Below are 19,573 nucleotides of genomic sequence, written 5' to 3'. Positions count from 1 at the left end.
AAGCTGAAAGGGGAACAGATTTTAGTGGGGCTGTTTAAAACTTTGGGAGCTTTCTTGTTTTTGTAAACATCTATTTAACATCATTGACTAATGAACATTTTGGAGAAGAGAAGCTTGTATTAAAAGTTCAGCACTCTTGACCCATCAGATGAAGAGTGAGTGCTTACATTATGCACTATTTAAGCTCCCTAACAGATGCTCCAGCAAAACCAAGGAAAACCAGAACTGACACTCCTGATATTTCGAATCCATAAAACAGGCAGGAAAAAAAAACAACAACAAAGACATGAAAAAAATGTCAGGCCACTTTTGTGTGTCATAAAGGGCAGCCTGACTGACTGCAGTAGGACTATGTAGAAGAGGAAGCACTTGACTCAGTAGCAAATGCTGCCAGGATCAGCCCTTCAGTTGTGGAAGAAAATATATAACACTGTATTACTAGAGGAATAATAGGTGTCTGACGAACTGGGAAAGTTCTTAATGTTTTCTCTGAATACTGTGTTGGTGCCTCAGTGTCCCCTAGGCAGTTCTTAAGTATCTGGCAGAGCAAAGGGCCAGTTCACCTAAATGCCTAACACTCTGTCTCTTAGCAACTGATGGCCTGGGCCCCTCCTCTGCAAAGGTGCCAGCTGAAGGTGTTGGAGACAAAGGGATCAGGTGACCTCCTGGCCCGGGAAAGGGGCTGAGGAGTTAGGAGGAGCTGGGAGGGGTGGTTAGTCTGGAGCTGGCTGATGGCAGACGTGGGGGTCTGGGTCACTGACCCCCAGAATGAACCCGGCTGAGGGGTCCGGTTCTCTGTACCTACAAGCTCTGTTTTACTGGCTGGCTAAAAGTCACGTCTGACTGCAAAGTGGGGGTGCAGAACCCGGTGGCTTCCCCAGGACCCCGCTGGGGTGGACTCGCTGTGGGAAGCGCACGGAGGGGCAGAGAATGCTGAATGCTCCAAGGAGAGACCCAGAAGGTGAAGACGTGTGAGCTTCTTGCCCTGAACAAGTCTGCTCCAAGAGAGAGGAGGCTCTCCAAAGTCCTGCCTGGCTTGGTGGGGAGCAGTTCCAGAGCATCGCCCGGGGACTCCGTGACAACTGGTGGCAGTGGTGGGATGTACTGCACCCTGTGAATGGAGCTGCTTGCAGTAAGTGACTGGGGAGCAGTAAAACAGAGGAGGGATAATGAGGACCAGGCATGCTGAAAGCTCAGAGTGGGACGGTTTCAGGGAGCGGTTAACCTCTGGGAGTGTGTGACCAGCGAGAAGGACTGTTGGAGTAACGGGGTCCCCCTGAGGACTGCAGCGAGCAGTCTCAGGGGCGGAGGAGCTTGCCGCTCGATCCTGGGAGAGAGAAGGATTTTTGCAGTAGCAGGGTTCCCCTGGGGATTGCAGCGAGCGGTCCCAGGGGCGGAGGAGTCTGCAGCTTGACCCTGGCAAAGAGGTGGTGATCACGAGAAGGGCTGGCACACCAGGGGTTCTTCCTGGAAACCATGGGGGAGCCAAGAGCACACAGGCCTGTGAGTCCAGAGCCACTTGGGAACGGTGAAGTGATGGCCTATCACCATCTCCTTGAGAAGGACATTGTGATCCTGTGCACAAAGAGAGGGTTACGCGTGGGGAAATTCACCAAGGCACAGATCGTGCAGTTGGAGGAGAAGCACCGCTCTGAGGAGCAGATTCCTGGCCCAGATGGGGCTACAAGAGGATCTGAGAGCAGCTGGAGCATCAGCATCCCCGGGAGTCTGGTCCCCAATCAGACGAGGGTCTTCACGATTGGGTTCCCCATCAGGAGATTGGAGACGGATGGGATGGGAGCAGAGCCTAGAGAGCGAGAGGACCGTGAAAGAAAGCAAGAGCCCGAGGAAAAGCTGCAGGAGAAGCAGCAGCAGCGTGGACTGGTAATGGTGGAGCAGAGAGACATAGGGGGCTGCCCAGGGGTCAGTGGGGAAACACACCTGCGGGGGCGAGACCCTGGGACAGAGTGAACTGTGGTGGTGCAGCCGCAGATGCTAAGAGACTGTGGGACCTGGGTGAAGTTCCCTGGGGTGAAGCCCCCCACCCTGCCTATGGCCCAGATCCCTGTGCAGACCCAGGAGGGGTCGGGCTGGCTGGTAGTTGGGGTTCTCCAGGATATCGGCCCGGAGGCCCTGTTGGGGGGTGACTGTCTCCCCATGGGACAGGATACAGGCCCCGCTCCTGTAACGGCTGAGGGTTTGAATTCAAATCCAGGGAACCAATTGGCTAGAATGGAAATGGTCAGTGAAAATGCAAATGACCTGGCTGGCAGTGGGGAAGGGCTGCTGGGCTCCGGATACCTGCCTACCTGTAACCAGCCCCTAGGGCTGAGTGGGAGGGAGAGATGCTCCCCGCCCTCCTGCACACCGGAAAGGGAGCTCACGCTGGCTCTGATGCTGTGACCAGAGCAAAGAGCTCGCTGCCTGCCTCCACTGGGACAGCAAGTGCAGTGCTGAGCACGGGGGGAGCTAAGACCCCAGCTGAGTGGGGGGACACCCAGGCAGGGCAGGTCAGCTGCCAAACAGGTTTGCCTGGTCCAGACGTGCTGCTGGGAAGTGATTGCACAGCAGGGAGGGAGCTACCAGGGACAGGGCTCAGGGGGGCTGTAACCCCAGGTCCAGCCAGCAAGAGGGAGCAGGTCCCACTCCCTGCCCCAGCCGCTGAATCCCAGACCGAGCTGCAGAGGGATCCCTCCTTGGAGAAGCTGAGGGAACTCGCTGGCCACAGCGCTGCAAACCCCCTTGGGGAAGGCTGCAGGGACAGAGTCCTGCGGAAGAAGGAATTCCTGTACCGGGAATGGGCTCCCCAAAAGGAAGTAGAACTGGGGGGAATCAGGAGGCAGCTGGTGGTACCCCAGGAATCCACAGGGTTCTTCCCGTTCAAGCTGCTGGATGGGAGGAGAGTGAGGGGACCCCTGGACCTGAAGAGGGAGGATTGGATGGAGAAGGGGGAAGACCCCTGGGGGGATCTCTTCCCTGAGGTGGGAGCCAATCTCCCCATCAGGTGTTCCCCATTCAGAGTCACTGGGAAAGCAACCCAGATCCTGGAGAGAGAGGTCAGGAACATGCTGGCTTTAGATGGGATCCAGCCGTTTTACAGCCCATGGGCCTCACCCATGGGGCTGATCCCCAAGGGAGACAGGATGATCTGGTTTTATGGGGGCTATCAAAAGCTTAAAGCCATCACGGTGTCCGATGCCGACCCCATGCCTAGGCCTGGGGAGATTCTAGACAAGCAGAGGGTGGTGGAGAACTTGGCCCTGGCAGACACTGATATCATGTGCATCCTTAGCCAGACCTGGGAGGAACAGGTGTCCCAGGTGAAGAGGGGGCTGGGCTGCCTCAAGGAGATGAGACTGACGTTAAAAGCTGGAAAGTGTAAGGTGGGACGGCAGAGGTGTTGTGTCTGGGCCACAAAGCGGGAAGTGGCTGCCCAAGCCCAGAGCTGGCAAAGGCCAAGATGGGGGCTCTTAAGTGTTGGGAGAAGGCCCCGTCCCAGTTTGGACCCCAGGGGTATTGGGGTAGCAAAAGGGTTCAAGCCGCATAAACCTTCCCACATGCGGCCTGCAAGTGCCATCAAGCACACCCGACCTAAGGGAGGGCGTGAGACTGGACTGTCCTGGTGTAACTCACACCGAGGAATGGGAGAGATGCTGGGGCATCCATGGGAACCTTGGTGGGTTCAAACTTCCCCAGGTCACTGGCTGGAGTGACCTCGCTCAGTTCGGTCTCGAAGGGGGGAGAGATGTGACGAACTGGGAAAGTTCTTAATGTTTTCTCTGAATACTGTGTTGGTGCCTCAGTGTCCCCTAGGCAGTTCTTAAGTATCTGGCAGAGCAAAGGGCCAGTTCACCTAAATGCCTAACACTCTGTCTCTTAGCAACTGATGGCCTGGGCCCCTCCTCTGCAAAGGTGCCAGCTGAAGGTGTTGGAGACAAAGGGATCAGGTGACCTCCTGGCCCAGGAAAGGGGCTGAGGAGAGAGGAGGGGCTGGGAGGGGTGGTTAGTCTGGAGCTGGCTGAGGGCAGACGTGGGGGTCTGGCTCACTGACCCCCAGAATGAACCCGGCCAAGGGGTCCGGTTCTCTGTACCTACAAGCTCTGTTTTAGACCCTGTTCCTGTCATTGAATAAACCTCTGTTTTACTGGCTGGCTAAAAGTCACGTCTGACTGCAAAGTGGGGGTGCAGAACCTGGTGGCTTCCCCAGGACCCCGCTGGGGTGGACTCGCTGTGGGAAGCACACGGAGGGGCAGAGAATGCTAAATGCTCCAAGGAGAGACCCAGAAGGTGAAGACGTGTGAGCTTCTTGCCCTGAACAAGTCTTCTCCAAGAGAGAGGAGGCTCCCCAAAGTCCTGCCTGGCTTGGTGGGGAGCAGTTCCAGAGCATCGCCCGGCGACTCCGTGACAAGGTGATCGTATGATTAGATGGTATCACACTGCATATGCAGAGTGAAGTTGGGCATTTAGTCTTAACTTTTCTGACTTCCCTTTTCTGATTCTTTAACTGTTTACAACCTGACACTAACATAGGAATTATTTTTTTACACTGAAATTACCCAATTTTAAAGCTTTTATAAAAGCAAAATAACCACAACAAAGGAAGGAAAAAAAGCAGGGTGGATTGATTTAAATCCAAGTGATTTAAATTATTCACTTTAATCATGATTTAAATCAGCAAGCAGGAAATCTTGGTTTACGTAATCTATTTTAATCCTGTTTGCATTTGTACTTTTTAGCTCTTTCCCTAACAAAGGTTGATTCTCACTTGTCAACTATTAAAAGATGTTGATTTGCAACTAAATGTTCTGTTTACAGTCACTACTTTTGGTAATTTTCTTTGCTAATCAGAGGGTTCACTATTCAATACACTTTGATTGAAGCAGTTACATAGCTTAACACATTCAGATTTTTAATATTTACATTTTTGTATTATATTAGAAAATGGTTAATAATGTATTCTTTTCTAGTTGATTACTTTTTTACTAATGTTTTATGTTAAGCTGTATTTGGATGGAACTTGGAATTTTAAAAATGAACAGAAGCAGATTTTTTTTTTGCATTAGTTATCTTAAATGTGGGGGATACATAAGAAAAAGGGAAGTTTATAAAAAAAAAAGAAGTAAGTTTTACCTGTAGTTAGTGAATTGAACTGATTGATACTTGTGTGAGAGAAAATTTAGCAGGCCTTAAACTTTAGTCAAGGCCCTGAGCTTGACCAAATGTCGAACAAGATTTTAGAACTAGTAGATCTCATGCTCTCACACCTTGCTTCAATTCTTTGCATGGAAAGCAAAAATAAGGTGTCCTGCTTTTTCAACTCCCAGTTGGTTTCTCAACTTTAAATGAAATAGTCATTTGTACTGAACTAGTTGGAATTGAAATGAGGAAGATATTTCTCTCTGCACCTGCAAAAGAGGCTACTACTGTCAAAAGCTGGTTTATCACTTCAACAAACTTTGGTTCCTGGTGCTTAGACAGTGACTTCCACTTGTTTAGTAGTATGGCTTTCTTTAAAATTTCAGTCACAAACATGTAGTGCTTGAATATTATTATTTTTATTGAATGTAAATATTGAATTACAGTAAAATTAGACCTTAGTATAGATTTTGATAATTTCAAATTTAATTTAAAATGGATTTATTTTAAAAAATAAAAATGTATTTAATTTAAATAACAAAATAGTTTTAAATTAAAAATATATTTTGAATGTTTTTAAATTACTATTTTTATCCACCCTAAAAAAAGGATTATCACTGGCCAAGGCTCCAGATCTCTGCTGGTTTACAAACAGTTTGTGCAAATTTCACACTCTCAGGCCATTTGGCGATCCTGACATCCTTGACAGAAGCTAGCAGAATCCTTGAATGGCGGTCTCTTATCTTCTGACAAAAGAATACTACTTAACATTAACAATTTCTGTATTAAAAGATTAGCATTTAGAATTTAGCATCTGTATAACATCTGCTTAATTACCGTAATTGCTTGGAATTAGTTAAATAGATGTTAAATCTGTCCCAGTAACTTTCATATCAGTAACATAAGTAGAATATAGGTACAGAGATTCACACTAATTAAAGAAAAAAAATAGCAGCATTTTAAGGAAGGCATGTCCAATAAGAAATCCAACCTCACTTGTTTCATTTGGGTCAATTTAGAACCCCCTCTCATATATAATATGTTCTCTCCTATAACAGACATATTTATTGCCCTATGCTTTGTGTTATTTTGGGACTGCAGACTGTTAAGAAGTCATTTTTATTAAGAGTAAAGGCTGCTGCTATATTTGATACTGAATTTATATGAAAATTGCTATTGGTGGGTACGTTTTTGGACTATGTTCATAAGAGCTGCCATACTGGGTCAGACCGTGGTCCATCTTGCCCATAATTCTGTCTCTGACAATAGCTTGTACCAGAGCTTCAGGGGTAGTGTATAAAACAGGACAATTATGGAGTGATTCATCCTATCTTCCACGCCCAGCATGGCAGTCACCAGTTTAGGGTCTCTCTGATCATGGGTTTGCATCCCTGACCATTTGTTTTGCTTGTTTTATTTACTCATTCTTTTAAAAAATAGTGACTACTATTAGGACATATGATTCAGTCACTACTATTTATCTTATTTCACTGCGCCACACTATTTTCCAGAACTGGACGTATTTCTAAACTGGTTAAAGCTGGACTGTGATATCTATGTATTTTTTACCATAATTTTTCTTATTTCCACCTAAATAAAACAAAGTTTGTAAAAAAGAGATAGCCAATACCTAGAGAAAGCAATGTTTTAACTTTATTATGACAGTTTGAATATAGGTCACCTGAAAAATACAAATTAGTTCCCCTGCTGTATGAGACATTATAAACAAGAAATCATAAAATCACAGTGTTAATGCTGTTCTATAAACTTATTTCTGTGAAGAAACAGATTGCAAAATCCTACAGTAATAAATTACTGCTCAATGATGTATCTGTCTGTATCAGGGGAACTAAAAATCCTGTTGAATGTGTAATATGTGCCTGCTGAGAGAATTATTAAAATTCCTATCCTGAAGAGAAGAGAGCTCAACATGTAAAATGTGTAAGTGCTGAAACCTGCGGGCTGTGGGTTTCCAGAAGGCAATGGGAGTTTTAGCTACTCAGAAGTTCTCAGAATATGTGTTGAATAATGAAGAGAATGAAATTAAAGGTAGCATTTCATCATGAAAATAATATTAAAAGATGTAACACAGGTGTATCTAAGGCAGCTGAAACAACTCTATGCTATTATCCGAGGGGTAGCCGTGTTAGTCTGGATCTGTAAAAGCAGCGAAGAGTCCTGTGGCACCTTATAGACTAACAGACGTATTGGAGCATGAGGCTTGTCTACATCACAAAGTTGCAGCGCTGGTGAGGGGGTTACAGCGCTGCAACTTAGGAGGTGTACACATCTGCAGGGCATCACCAGCGCTGCAACTCCCTGTTTGCAGCGCTGGCCGTACTCCCGTTTTGTCTCGGGTGTAGAGGATCCAGCGCTGGTGATCCAGCGCTGGTAATCAAGTGTAGACACTTACCAGCGCTTTTCTTGACCTCCGTGGAATAAGCAGGTATCCCAGCATACCTGAGGAAGCCTCTGGTAATCAAGCTGGTCTCCTTCCCCGGTTTGCTCTCGCGTTCCGCGAACCCCGAGCAAGCAGGTCTCCTTCCCTGCGGTTTGCAGGGTGGTTCAGGGAACGCGAGAGCAAACCGCGGCGAAGCTGGTCTCCTTCCCTGGTTTGCTCTCGCGTTCCCCGAACAAGCAGGTCTTCTTCCCTGCGGTTTACAGGGGGGTTCGGGGAACGCGAGAGCAAACCGCAGCAAAGCTGGTCTCCTTCCCCGGTTTGCTCTCGCGTTCCCCGAACCCCGAGCAAGCAGGTCTCCTTCCCTGCGGTTTGCAGGGTGGTTCGGGGAACGCGAGAGCAAACCGCGGCGAAGCTGGTCTCCTTCCCTGGTTTGCTCTCGCGTTCCCCGAACAAGCAGGTCTCCTTCCCTGCGGTTTGCAGAGTGGTTCAGGGAATGCGAGAGCAAACTGCGGCGAAGCTGGTCTCCTTCCCCGGTTTGCTCTCGCGTTCTCCGAACCCCTGTGCAAGCAGGTCTCCTTCCCTGCGGTTTGCAGGGTGGTTCGGGGAACGCGAGAGCAAACCGCGGCAAAGCTGGTCTCCTTCCCCGGTTTGCTCTCACGTTCCCCGAACCTCCGTGCAAGCAGGTCTCCTTCCCTGCGGTTTGCAGGGGGGTTCGGGGAACGCGAGAGCAAACCGCGGCGAAGCTGGTCTCCTTCCCCGGTTTGCTCTCACGTTCCCCGAACCTCCGTGCAAGCAGGTCTCCTTCCCTGCGGTTTGCAGGGGGGTTCGGGGAACGCGAGAGCAAACCGCGGCGAAGCTGGTCTCCTTCCCCGGTTTGCTCTCGCGTTCCCCGAACCTCCGTGCAAGCAGGTCTTCTTCCCTGCGGTTTGCAGGGGGGTTCGGGGAACGCGAGAGCAAACCGCGGCGAAGCTGGTCTCCTTCCCCGGTTTGCTCTCGCGTTCCCCGAACCTCCGTGCAAGCAGGTCTCCTTCCCTGCGGTTTGCAGGGGGGTTCGAGGAACGCGAGAGCAAACCGCGGCGAAGCTGGTCTCCTTCCCCGGTTTGCTCTCGCGTTCCCCGAACCTCCGTGCAAGCAGGTCTCCTTCCCTGCAGTTTGCAGGGGGGTTCGGGGAACGCGAGAGCAAACCGCGGCGAAGCTGGTCTCCTTCCCCGGTTTGCTCTCGCGTTCCCCGAACCCCCCTTGAAGCCGCCCAACAGCGCTGCAGTGTGGCCACATCTAACACCGCTTGCAGCGCTGATTGCTGTAAGTGTGGCCACTCTGCAGCGCTGGCCCTATACAGCTGTACTAATACAGCTGTAACAACCAGCGCTGCAAAATTTTAGATGTAGACATACCCCCAATTTCGTCAGATGCATTCACCAACGAAATCTCATGCTCCAATACGTCTGTTAGTTTACAAGGTGCCACAGGACTCTTTGCTGCTTTATGCTATTATGTAAATTACTTGAGAACCAGCATGTGATCATGTGATTGTTTTGCAATGCATAGCACAAGAGTCAGTTTTAAGGTGGCACATGTTTCACACTGGTATATTCACTTTGCTGGGTGACCATAATATGGTGTGAATGTAGTTTCTTACATTTTAGTTTCCTTGTTTGGCTTGCCCTGACTCCAAAATCACTAGGTCTAGGAACTCCCCATTCATTTTAATATGTTGATTTCAGCAAGGATTGATGCTTTTGACTAGAATTTTGGAGTTTGTGGGTAGAATTATTTACTAATTTGGGGTTTTGTGGGAGGGGTTTACAGGAAGCCATGATGGGAGAGGGACGGGGCTAGTTTTGGGAGAGTGAGAGGGAGAAAGATTGGGGTAGGGGGGTGGGGAACTATGTAGGAGGGAGTAAAAACAATGAGGAGTCCTTGTGGCACTTAGAGACTAACAAATTTATTCGGGCATAAGCTTCCATGTGCTATAACCCACTTCATCTGATGCATGGAGTGGAAAATATAGTAGGCTGGTATAAATACACAGCATATGAAAAGATGGGAGTTGCCTTACTGAGTGAGGGGTCAGTGCTAACGAGGCTAATTCAGTTAGGCTGGATGTGGCCCATTCTCAACAGTTGACAAGAAGGGGTGAATATCAACAGAGGGAAATTTATTTTTTGTAGTGACCCAGCCACTCCCAGTCTTTATTCAGGCCTAATTTGATGGTGTCAAATTTGCAAATTAATTCCAGTTCTGCCGTTTCTCGTTGAAGTCTGTTTTTGAAGTCTTTTTGTTGAAGAATTGCCACTTTTAAGACTGTTTTTGAGTGTCCAGGGAGATTGAAGTGCTCTCCTACTGGTTTTTGAATGTTACAGTCCTTGATATCAAGTATCAGAGGGGTAGCCATGTTAGTCTGGATCTGGAAAAGCAGCAAAGAGTCCTGTGGCACCTTATAGACTAACAGACATATTGGATGCATGCAACAAAGTGGGTATTCACCCACAAAAGCTCATGTTCCAATACCTCTGTTAGTCTATAAGGTGCCACAGAACTCTTTGTTGCTTTTACAATTCTTAATGTCTCATTTTTGTCCATTTATTCATTTGCGTAGAGACTGTTTGATTTGTCCAATGTACATGGCAGAGGGGCATTGCTGGAGGGCGTGTGCACAGAGAAGAGACAAGAGGAGAGTGTAGGAGGGAATGAGCAACATGAGGTAGTGAGAGGAAATAAGGTCCACCTAGCAGCTTTTTTACTGTTTCCCAAATAAATCTACTAAATCCACTTTAGTATTGGAGCCAGCCTGGCTAGCTCAGTTGGTAGCACATGAGATTCTTAATTTCAGGGTTATGGGTTCAAGTCCCCTGTCAGGAGGGGGGGAGAGAGAGCTCAGTGGTTTGAGTATTGACCTGCTAAACCTAGAGTTGTGAGTTCAATTCTTGAGGGGGGCCACTTAAGAGATCTAGGGCAAAAATCAGTACTTGGTCCTGCTAGTGAAGGCAGAGGGGACTGGATTCAATGATTTTTCCAGTTCTAGGAGATTGGTATATCTCCAATTATTTTTATATGCCCCTCCCTACATGATGGGGGAATCAGAGACTCTAATGGGAGGGGGGAAGAGGATGGAAGTTTCTATCTAGGAGACATAGGAAGTCACATGGTGAGGAGGTGAGACAGATTCATCAGCAACATGGACAATTCCTGTGCAGTTTGTGAGCTCTGCAGGGATTCCTGTTGCTAAGCAATTCTTAAACATTTTGTAAAAATGAAAGGAAATTCCTGGTGAAAATCTTTGGTAAATTTGAAGTAATTCCTTAAAAGTCTTCCCAGTCTGAACAGTTTCTAGTTTGAGTCAATATATTCAGAATAAAGAAGGAGAGAATGGAAATTCCTCTTTATCCTCTTTCCTTTTTATTTCGCCCCATGATTTGAGAACAAGAGGTGACTATGAAATAAATGAGTACTCAAGTTAGAATGAATGAGTAGTCAAGGGAATGCATTTTAGGCAGAGTATAATTAACCAATGGAATTCACTGCTGTGGAAAGTCATGGAGGTAGATACTGTAGCTGGATTTGGGGGCGGAGGAAAGGAAAGTGGACATTTTTATGATCAATAATTTTTTTTGTGTGTGAGCTAAAATAACAGTAAGGATAACAAGATAATCAGCTCTTCTGTTACAAGATTTAAGATTGCTTCATGGATCAAGGAGGGATTTTAACCCAGTGTAGAATGTTGCTTAGTTGACTGGAGTTGTATGTGGAACTTTTGTCTTCTGCTAAAATATTCGGTGTTGTTCCCTGCCAGAGATGGAGTACAGGACTAAATGCATCAAGTGATGTGTTCTGATACGGATACTGCATTAGGTAGGATATTGCACTAGATCAGGGATCTCAAACTCAAATGACCATGAGGGCCACATGAGGAATAGTGCATTGGCCAGAGGGCTGCATCACTGATACCCCCCACCCCGGTCGCACCCCCACTCCACCCCTTTCAGTGAGGGCCCACCCCACCCTGCTTCTTCCCACCCATTCCCCACCCTCATTCCAACCCCTTCCCCAAAGTCCCCACCCCAACTCTGCTCCCTCCCTGCCCTTATTCCAACCCTTTCTCCAAATCCCCATCCCTGCCCCTCCTCTTCTCCGCCTTCTCCTTTGCGCGTGTGGCTCCCTGCTCCTTCCCCCTCCCTCTTGGAAAGCGCTAAGCATTGCCAAACAGCTGTTTAGTGGGGAGAAGCACCTGGAGGTAGGCAGAGGAGCGGGGACGTGGCACACTGGGGTGGGGGGGGCGGCAAGGGAGGGGAGCTTGGCGGCTGCAGGAAATAACTCGGGGGGTGGGGAGCTTTTTGGGCTGCAGCTAATAACTCCGCGGGCCGCGCATGTTTGAGACCCCTGCACTAGATAGATTGTTGGTCTGATCTAACATGGCAGGAGGCTGGATTCCTAGCAGGATCTACTTTCCCACCATGCTGGGGTACTGGACTAAACAGAGCAGTGGTGTGATCTGTGTTGGTGAAAGGCAGGATCCTGGATAAGGTAGGCCACTAGTCTGACAAATTTGGCAGGGATGCAGGACTAGATGGGACCATTGATCTGATCGAGGACATGCAGCAATTGAGAGTGAGGAGGAACAGGGGAAACACCGCTGTGCTTGTAAATGTCTGGCACTCTTGTTGCATACCTTTGCATTGGAGTTATGGCATTGGAGGGCCATTTTCCCCACATGTGCCATACGTGCGCAGTCTTGTCGGTTTCTAATGCATCTTGGCTTTTTAAATATTCATCATTGGAGGGAGAGCCCTGTCAGTGCCAGGCTGCATGTATCTGTTAGTCTGTGAAATATTCATGCGCTCGATAAAGATTACCTGGGTCACTGGAGAGAAGCCATCTGGGGAATATACTACCTGCCAGCAGGCCAGAGCCCAGGCAGCTGAACAAGGCTTTTCTTTCTTTCTTTCTTCTCCCCTCCTCTAAAACCCCTTTTCTTTCTCCATCTCTTCTCAGATTTTCATGCTCTGGATTTGGGTACACGTAAGCAAAGGAAATGTCTCAAACCTGATTTAGAAAATGTTCTTTGTTCATCAAAAAATAAACCCATTGGCTATTCCATCAAAATGAAGCCATGCCCCAGGAACGTGCTGGTGAAGCAAAGAGATGTCAAAGTGCCACCCCAGTGCCAGGCCATGGCATTCAGGCACTGATGAGCATGGTGCAGTGCAGAGCTACAGCGCCCCAGAGGTGGCTTGGGGAAGGATTGTGCCTCATGGAGGAGAAATATGCCCTGCTTCCTCCCTGCCTCCTTTGGTGTGATGTGCATCCCTACAAGCATACAAGGGGAGAAATCCCTGCACTCTCTTGATACTGCTGTGGTGTCCTGCTTGGGCTCCCTACTCTATAAAGGCTTGGGACAGGCTCACCTTTAATATTCTTTTCACAAAGTTGTTTTAAATGGTATTTCCTAATTTTTATAGAAAACAAAATGAAAGAAAAACAGTAACAAACAAGCAAACAGCGTTTTCAATTCCAGAACGTCAGAGTGCTGTTGACTTGCAAAAAATACCAGCATGTGTTAATTCCATACAGTGACTTTCCACCCCCTCTCCTTTCTTAGTGGTCTCAGAAACGAGGTACGTTGGTAGGGAATATTTGTGTGTGTAGCTTGTGCTGCTTCAGCCAGTGCTGTACTGCTTTGGACCTAAATAGAGGACTTTAATCTCCAAGGGTAATTAAGTCTGGCATCTTCCACCAGGGATAAAATGACTTAGGAAAGAAATATAGAATGGTTGCTTGGATAGGGCTTGTTCCTTGGAGGTACTGAGTATACTGGACTCCTGGGAAAGTCAATAGGTTGTAAGAGACTTGGCCAATATCATTTAACAGTGGCATTTGGCGGAGCTGGAATTAAAACACAGGCTTTCCATCTGGTGCCTTAACCACTGGATCAATCTGAATCCCAGAGAATATCCATTGAGTCACTGAATTGCAGACCTTTCCCTAAATCATAGGGGAAAGCTGGGAACAGAATTCTGACTTCTGGAGGAGGCCAGGCATTATCTCAGAACACAGATCTCTCTGTGAGTGAGGTGTGTGGCGCTGGGACCACAGTATATTCCTTCCAGGGGATGAGATGCAGGAAGGAGTCTTGTAGGGAACATATCGAACTTGAGCAGCTGATGATTGGAAAAGTACAAAAGACTATTTTTTTAAAAACAGAAATACTTCTGGATACAACAGGAGAGACCTCGGAAATCGGCTGGACCACCCACCCTCCTGATGGGGTAAGTGCTCCCTGGCCCTCTTTTTTCCTTGACCACCTGTGGGGAGGCTTACATAGCTATCTGGGAAGGTGGGGTTGGAGCGGAATAGGTTTCTTTTCCAGTTTGCATGCATATGGAGTATCCAAAATGCTTTATATAATGCTGAATCAGATACTGAACCACACAGGCAAAGGCATTAGAAGCATGTGACTGAGAGGGGGATACTAGAGCTACAACGTTAGGTTCATTTTCAACTCTCTGAGTGTTTTTCCCTCTTCAGAAGTACTCATGAAATCTTAAGCTTCCACAGGGACACCCCGGCTGAGTCAGAGCTGGGTGCAAGGGCGCTGTGTTTAACACCTTCTTCAAAGGTTGCTCTGTCTCTGTTTTGTGCTGACTCTGTCTCTTGTCTATCTCTCTGTTTTGTGTGTTTCTTCTCTGTCTTCGGATAGGAAAGGCCAGGGCAAAGAGAGGTGTCGCCAAGATATTTAGGATGCTACCACTGCACTGCAGTATCCCGTTTCCCCCTAGTACTCTCCAGCAATGCCGGCTTGGGGTACTACCTGCCCAACAGAGGGTTGAACTGAACTTCGTTTAATACCTCCACTGCAGGGCAGCCCCTTTAACAGTGCAGCAGTCCTTGCTCTGAGTGCTGTCAGAATCAGGCATCAGCCCAAGTCTCAGTGTGGGGCCCCAGCACTCTTTGCCCAAGAGGCAAGTAGGAGGCTCTGATAGAAGGAGCCTGTTGTAAAGGCAGGGCCGGCTTTAGGCCAATTCCACCAATTCCCCCGAATCGGGCCCCGCGCCTAAGAGGCCCCCGCACCCAGTGAGAATCCCTTCCCTGGCTAGAGGCGCCTTTTTGATTTTTACTCACCTGGCGGCGCTTCGGGTTTCCAGCGGCACTTCGGCGCCAAGTCCTTCGCTTGCTCTGGGTCTTTGGTGGTACTTCGGCGGCGGGTCCTTCAGTGCCGCCAAAGACCTGGCGCGAGTGAAGGACCCACCGCCGAAGTGCCGCCGAAGACTCAGAGCACCACTCGGTGAATACAAGACCCACGTGTTTTTTTACAGGCGTTTGTTGTTGTTGTTTTGATTTGGTTTTTTTTTTAGTCATCCCTGTCGGGGCCCCGTCGAAACTGTTCGAATTGGGCCCCGCACTTCCTAAAGCCGGCCCTGTGTAAAGGTAGTGAGTCGTGATCCTTGTGATCCAGAGACCAGTGATCATTGTATCCCAGATTTGCAGCATGTGTGAAACCCCTTTAACAACTTCTCCACCTCTCTCTCCACTCCCATTCGTCACAGTGGGACGAGGTGAGTGTCCTGGATGACAAGAAGCACCTGATCCGAACCTTTGAGGTCTGCAATGTGGCTGAGCCGGGCCAAAATAACTGGCTGCGCACTCACTTCATAGAGCGGCGTGGGGCCCACCGAGTCCACGTCCGTCTCCGCTTCTCGGTGCGTGACTGTGCCAGCATGCGGACCGTGGCTTCTTCCTGCAAGGAAACCTTCACCCTCTATTACTATCAGGCGGAAACTGACATGGCTACACAGGATCTGCCTGAATGGCGCGAGGGGCCCTGGACCAAGGTGGATACCATTGCAGCTGACGAAAGCTTCTCACAGGTGGACAGCACGGGGAAGGTGGTGAAGATGAATGTCAAGGTGCGCAGCTTTGGGCCGCTCACCCGGCGTGGTTTCTACCTGGCCTTCCAGGACTCAGGGGCCTGCATGTCACTGGTGGCTGTACAAGTCTTCTTCTACAAGTGCCCAGCTGTGGTGAGGGGGTTTGCCTCCTTCCCAGAGACCTTTGCCGGTGGAGAGAGGACCTCACTGGTGGAGGCAGTGGGGACCTGTGTGGCAGATGCAGAGGAGGCAAGTACGGCCGGGTCCTCTGGCATCAGGCTGCACTGCAATGGGGAAGGCGAGTGGATGGTGGCCATTGGGAGGTGCACCTGCAGGCCTGGCTACCAACCTGCTAATGACGAAGGAGCCTGCAAAGGTGAGAGACTTCCTCCTTCCCCCACACTACCTATGCCTTTCCCTGTTGGGTCTCTAAGCCACAGTGAGCAGCTGCTGGAAGGAGCCAGAATGAGACCCCTGGAGAGCAAATCTTCTCCCCACCCCAGAGCAGGCATAACAGCAGTGTGTCCTCTTCACAATCAGTGAGTCTCAGCCTTGACTTAGAGGGACCACTTCTAGGGCCGAAGAGGGGGATTTGAGCCTCCATGGCCCATTTAGGGCTCAGCTTCTCTGCTGAGGCTGCCAGCATATAGTGCCAGCAATGATGATGTTCGATGTGAAAAGGTCAGCTGCCCACTAGGAATTGGACTCAACACCTACTTCATCCTCAGTTCACATGAGACTCTGATTGGGCCTAAACCTGGGCAGTCCTGAACATCCACATTCCACACTGAGTTTAAGATTTCCTGACTCTTAACCCTGTGGTCAGTCCTTTAGCTCAAACTGCTTCTTAAGTGGTTTATATACAATGTAGATTCCTACTGTGCTCCACCCAGCACTAACATGCAGCCACCTCAGCACATAGCAACACAACACAGCAGTTTAGGTCAATGCAAGAAATAAGAGTAATGTATTATTTAGTTTCAACTGTGGGAGCAATTGTACACAGTCAGAATGTAATCTACTCAAATAAGAAATTGGCCAGGATATTGAGGTTAAGATTCTTGTGATCAATGCCCAGTGAAAAATGCCATGGGATTTTTGAAGAACCTTATTTATATCACCTTGTATATGCATTTTGTGAAGTGATTGAAGGTGCAGTTAAGATTTGATATGGATATCAATTAATTCACAACCTTAATAAAATATTGTTGTAAATGTAACAAAGTTAAATTGAAAAATTAAAAACAAAGTTTGACAGTTGGGAAATTCATAGTGCAGGTGACCCGCAAAGGAAAAAAAAATGCTCTGTGCCTTTTATTTGTTTCATGTTCTTTTAAGATGTATTTAAAAGTGGAGGCCTATTTCTCCTACTTGTTTTTTTATCTTAGAAACAAGTGCCAAGTTGCATCTTTCCTGTTTTTGCTGGAAGGCTTCCTGACTGACTCAGGGCTTGCCTGGACTTGGAAAACTGCTACTTTTTGCAATGCAGTTAACTCAGTCAAGCTAGCTAAACTCCATTGAAATCTCCATTTCACACCAATGTAGACAAAGTTTGACACCTTCAGCTTGATTAGACCTGCTAACCAAGCTAAAATGTTAAAATGTCTGTGTCTTTTTTTAGTGTCAGCAATAACTGAAGTGCAGGAAGGTCTGGCCCAGTTCCTCCAGTCACTTTGTCCCCAGCTGAGCAGTAAGAATAACTCTGTCCAATCTCAAAAGCCCATCTACCTTGACAGTGGACTCCAGTGAGTTGCTGTCATTGACAGCTTTTGCCTTGTGGCATGCACCTTTCAGGTTTTGGGTTCTTCACCTGTACTGAATTCCCATCCAGCAAATCCTCTCCTCTGCCAGGCTCACGGAGATGTTCTTGTAGACATGTTGATTTTGGTTACATCTCCTCAAATCATGCTGCTTAGTAACCTCACACCAGGTATCCACCAGAACCTTGATGTCAGCCTCTGACCAGCTGGCAACAGGCTGAGAGAAGGAACTCCCAGATGGCATTGCTGTTCAAGTGCTTTGTAGAAATGGAGCAGGCTGCCTGGATAATGGGGTTTAAACATCTTCTCAGTGTATCTTTAAACATCTTCTCACTGGTAGGTGACTTCTGGTGGAGGAGAAAGGAGTAGGTTTTTAGCAAGCTTCTGGAGGTAGGGACTATCTTTTTGTTCTGAGTTTTTACAGTGTCTCACTACCAGAATAGGGTATTGGGGGAATTGGGGGAAAGCATTGGAGAACTGTCAGGATCTGAGTTAGGTAGTCTGCATCTACACTGCAAAGTGGATGGGTTAGCCTGAGTTAAAGCAGAACTTGGGCTCTAATCTAATCCCACAGCCAGGCCAGCTAACTCGGATTTAAAGCACCTCCAAACCTGGCTCAGAGGTTTTTGTGTGTGGATGGTTTTGTGAGTTGGACTAAAATCCATGTGAGAGCCTGGGTTAACTCTGCAGTGAAGACATAAGCAGTGATGTGAAGCTGGCTTCTAGATCTGTACTGTATATACACCAGGAGTTGGCAACCTTTCAGAAGTGGTGTGCCGAGTCTTCATTTATTCAGTCTGATTTAAGCATTTGTGTGCCAGTCATACATTTTAAAGTTTTTAGAAGATCTTTCTATAAGTCTATAATATATAACTAAACTATTGTTGTATGTAAAGGAAATAAGGTTTTTCAAATGTTTAAGAAGCTTCATTTAAAATTAAAATTTAAAATTAAATTAAAATGCAGAGCCCCCTGGACTGGTGGCCAGGACCCAGGCAGTGTGAGTGCCACTGAAAATCCGCTCGCGTGCCACCTTTGGCTCACGTGCCATAGGTTGCCTACCCCTGATATATGCCATAATGGGTAATAAATTTCTATGTGATATGGTATTTCCAATATGAACCTGAATCAAAATCAAATTACTCCAGTACTGAGGGTATCCCACTAGCTCTTCTTCAATATCTTTTCTGTTTTTACATCATGGTAGCTGAAAAGGCAATACTGGAAGTGTGTATGAGGTATACTTGTTAAGTTTATGGCAATTATTAGGGATTAGCTAAAAGATGAGACATATTACATAGTCAGAGCTAAAATTGTTTGTGGAACCCTCACTTTGAATTTCTAGGCTTCCAAATATTTTGTGGTTTTTCAAGTAATTAGAATGTTCTGATAAATTCACTAATTAAACTGGAATTTATTTACAACATTAAATGTATCTTACTAAAGGTCATCCCCAATCCTGGGAATTTTTTCATCTTTTTTAAAAAAATGTAAAAAACATGCTTTAGATTGCTATTTTTTTTCTGATAGACAGCATTTTACTGCAGTTATGAATGTGTTGTAGAGGCAATACAATGGTTTAAAAAAATGGATGACCAAAGTTTGACTCCTGAAACCATATTTAGGCAACTAGCAAGGGTCCTGATTTTCAAAAGTAGTCAGCACCCAACAGTCTCATTGAAACTGCTGGGTGCTCACCCTTTTTGAACATCAGACCACTTATTTAAGTGGACTATGGACTTAGAAGCCCAATTTTAGGCACCCAGTTTGAATATCTTGACCCATATGTTCAAATGAGACATGCATTTCTTAAGCCAGAGTGCTTGCACTTAACAGGGAGTTCAAATGCTACAGGCTGTGCTGGAAGAGCATGTCATTTTCTTGAAATGGAATGATTTGGCTGGTATAGTTTACAAATGGTGATGTGTTACCAGATAGTTTATCTAACAAATTATTTGAATTTATCTAAAAAAACTACATGCAAAGGATTATGTGTTTCCTAAATTTTGCACAACTCCTTTAGATTTTACTTCCAGCTTCCTTTTTTAAGAGCTTTCCTCCACCGTTCCTACGTGCTTTATCTTAAGCAATTATGAAGTCTCCTAAAATTCCCCAGATTATTCCCCTCCAAAGGTCTTTGTTAACAATCACTTCCATTTAAATTCAAGTAAATCTGGCTTTTACTTCACATTGCTCAAACTCCTGAAGTGACAGGTCCTGTGAAAGCTCCACTGCCCTGTCTATTGCAGTTCAGTTTGAATGTGTACACTAATGGTGTACCAAACCAGTCCTGAAGGAGTACATTTAATAAAACATGCATATCTTCATTTAGCTTTCAATTAAACATTTCCCTAAGCGATAGCATCAAGACAAATAGGTACCTTGTGCAATACTCTTAAAACATGCTCATA

General features: G+C 47.0%; 1 protein-coding gene across 1 annotated transcript in view; it reads left to right on the top strand.

The window, feature by feature from the left end:
- The window catches only part of LOC115636516 (ephrin type-B receptor 5), a 158,087-nt gene that overhangs the window by 33,496 nt on the left and 105,018 nt on the right, over positions 1-19,573 (top strand). The window contains exons 3-4 of the mRNA XM_030536705.1: positions 13,739-13,803; positions 15,082-15,778. Coding sequence (XP_030392565.1) covers positions 13,739-13,803; positions 15,082-15,778 — 762 coding nt within the window. The remainder of the gene's footprint in view (positions 1-13,738; positions 13,804-15,081; positions 15,779-19,573) is intronic.

The sequence above is a fragment of the Gopherus evgoodei genome, chromosome 1, assembly GCF_007399415.2.
Source record: "Gopherus evgoodei ecotype Sinaloan lineage chromosome 1, rGopEvg1_v1.p, whole genome shotgun sequence".
Taxonomy (NCBI): domain Eukaryota; kingdom Metazoa; phylum Chordata; order Testudines; family Testudinidae; genus Gopherus; species Gopherus evgoodei.
The sequence above is the reverse complement of the archived record's forward strand: the minus strand, read 5'-3'. Positions and strand labels throughout refer to the sequence as shown.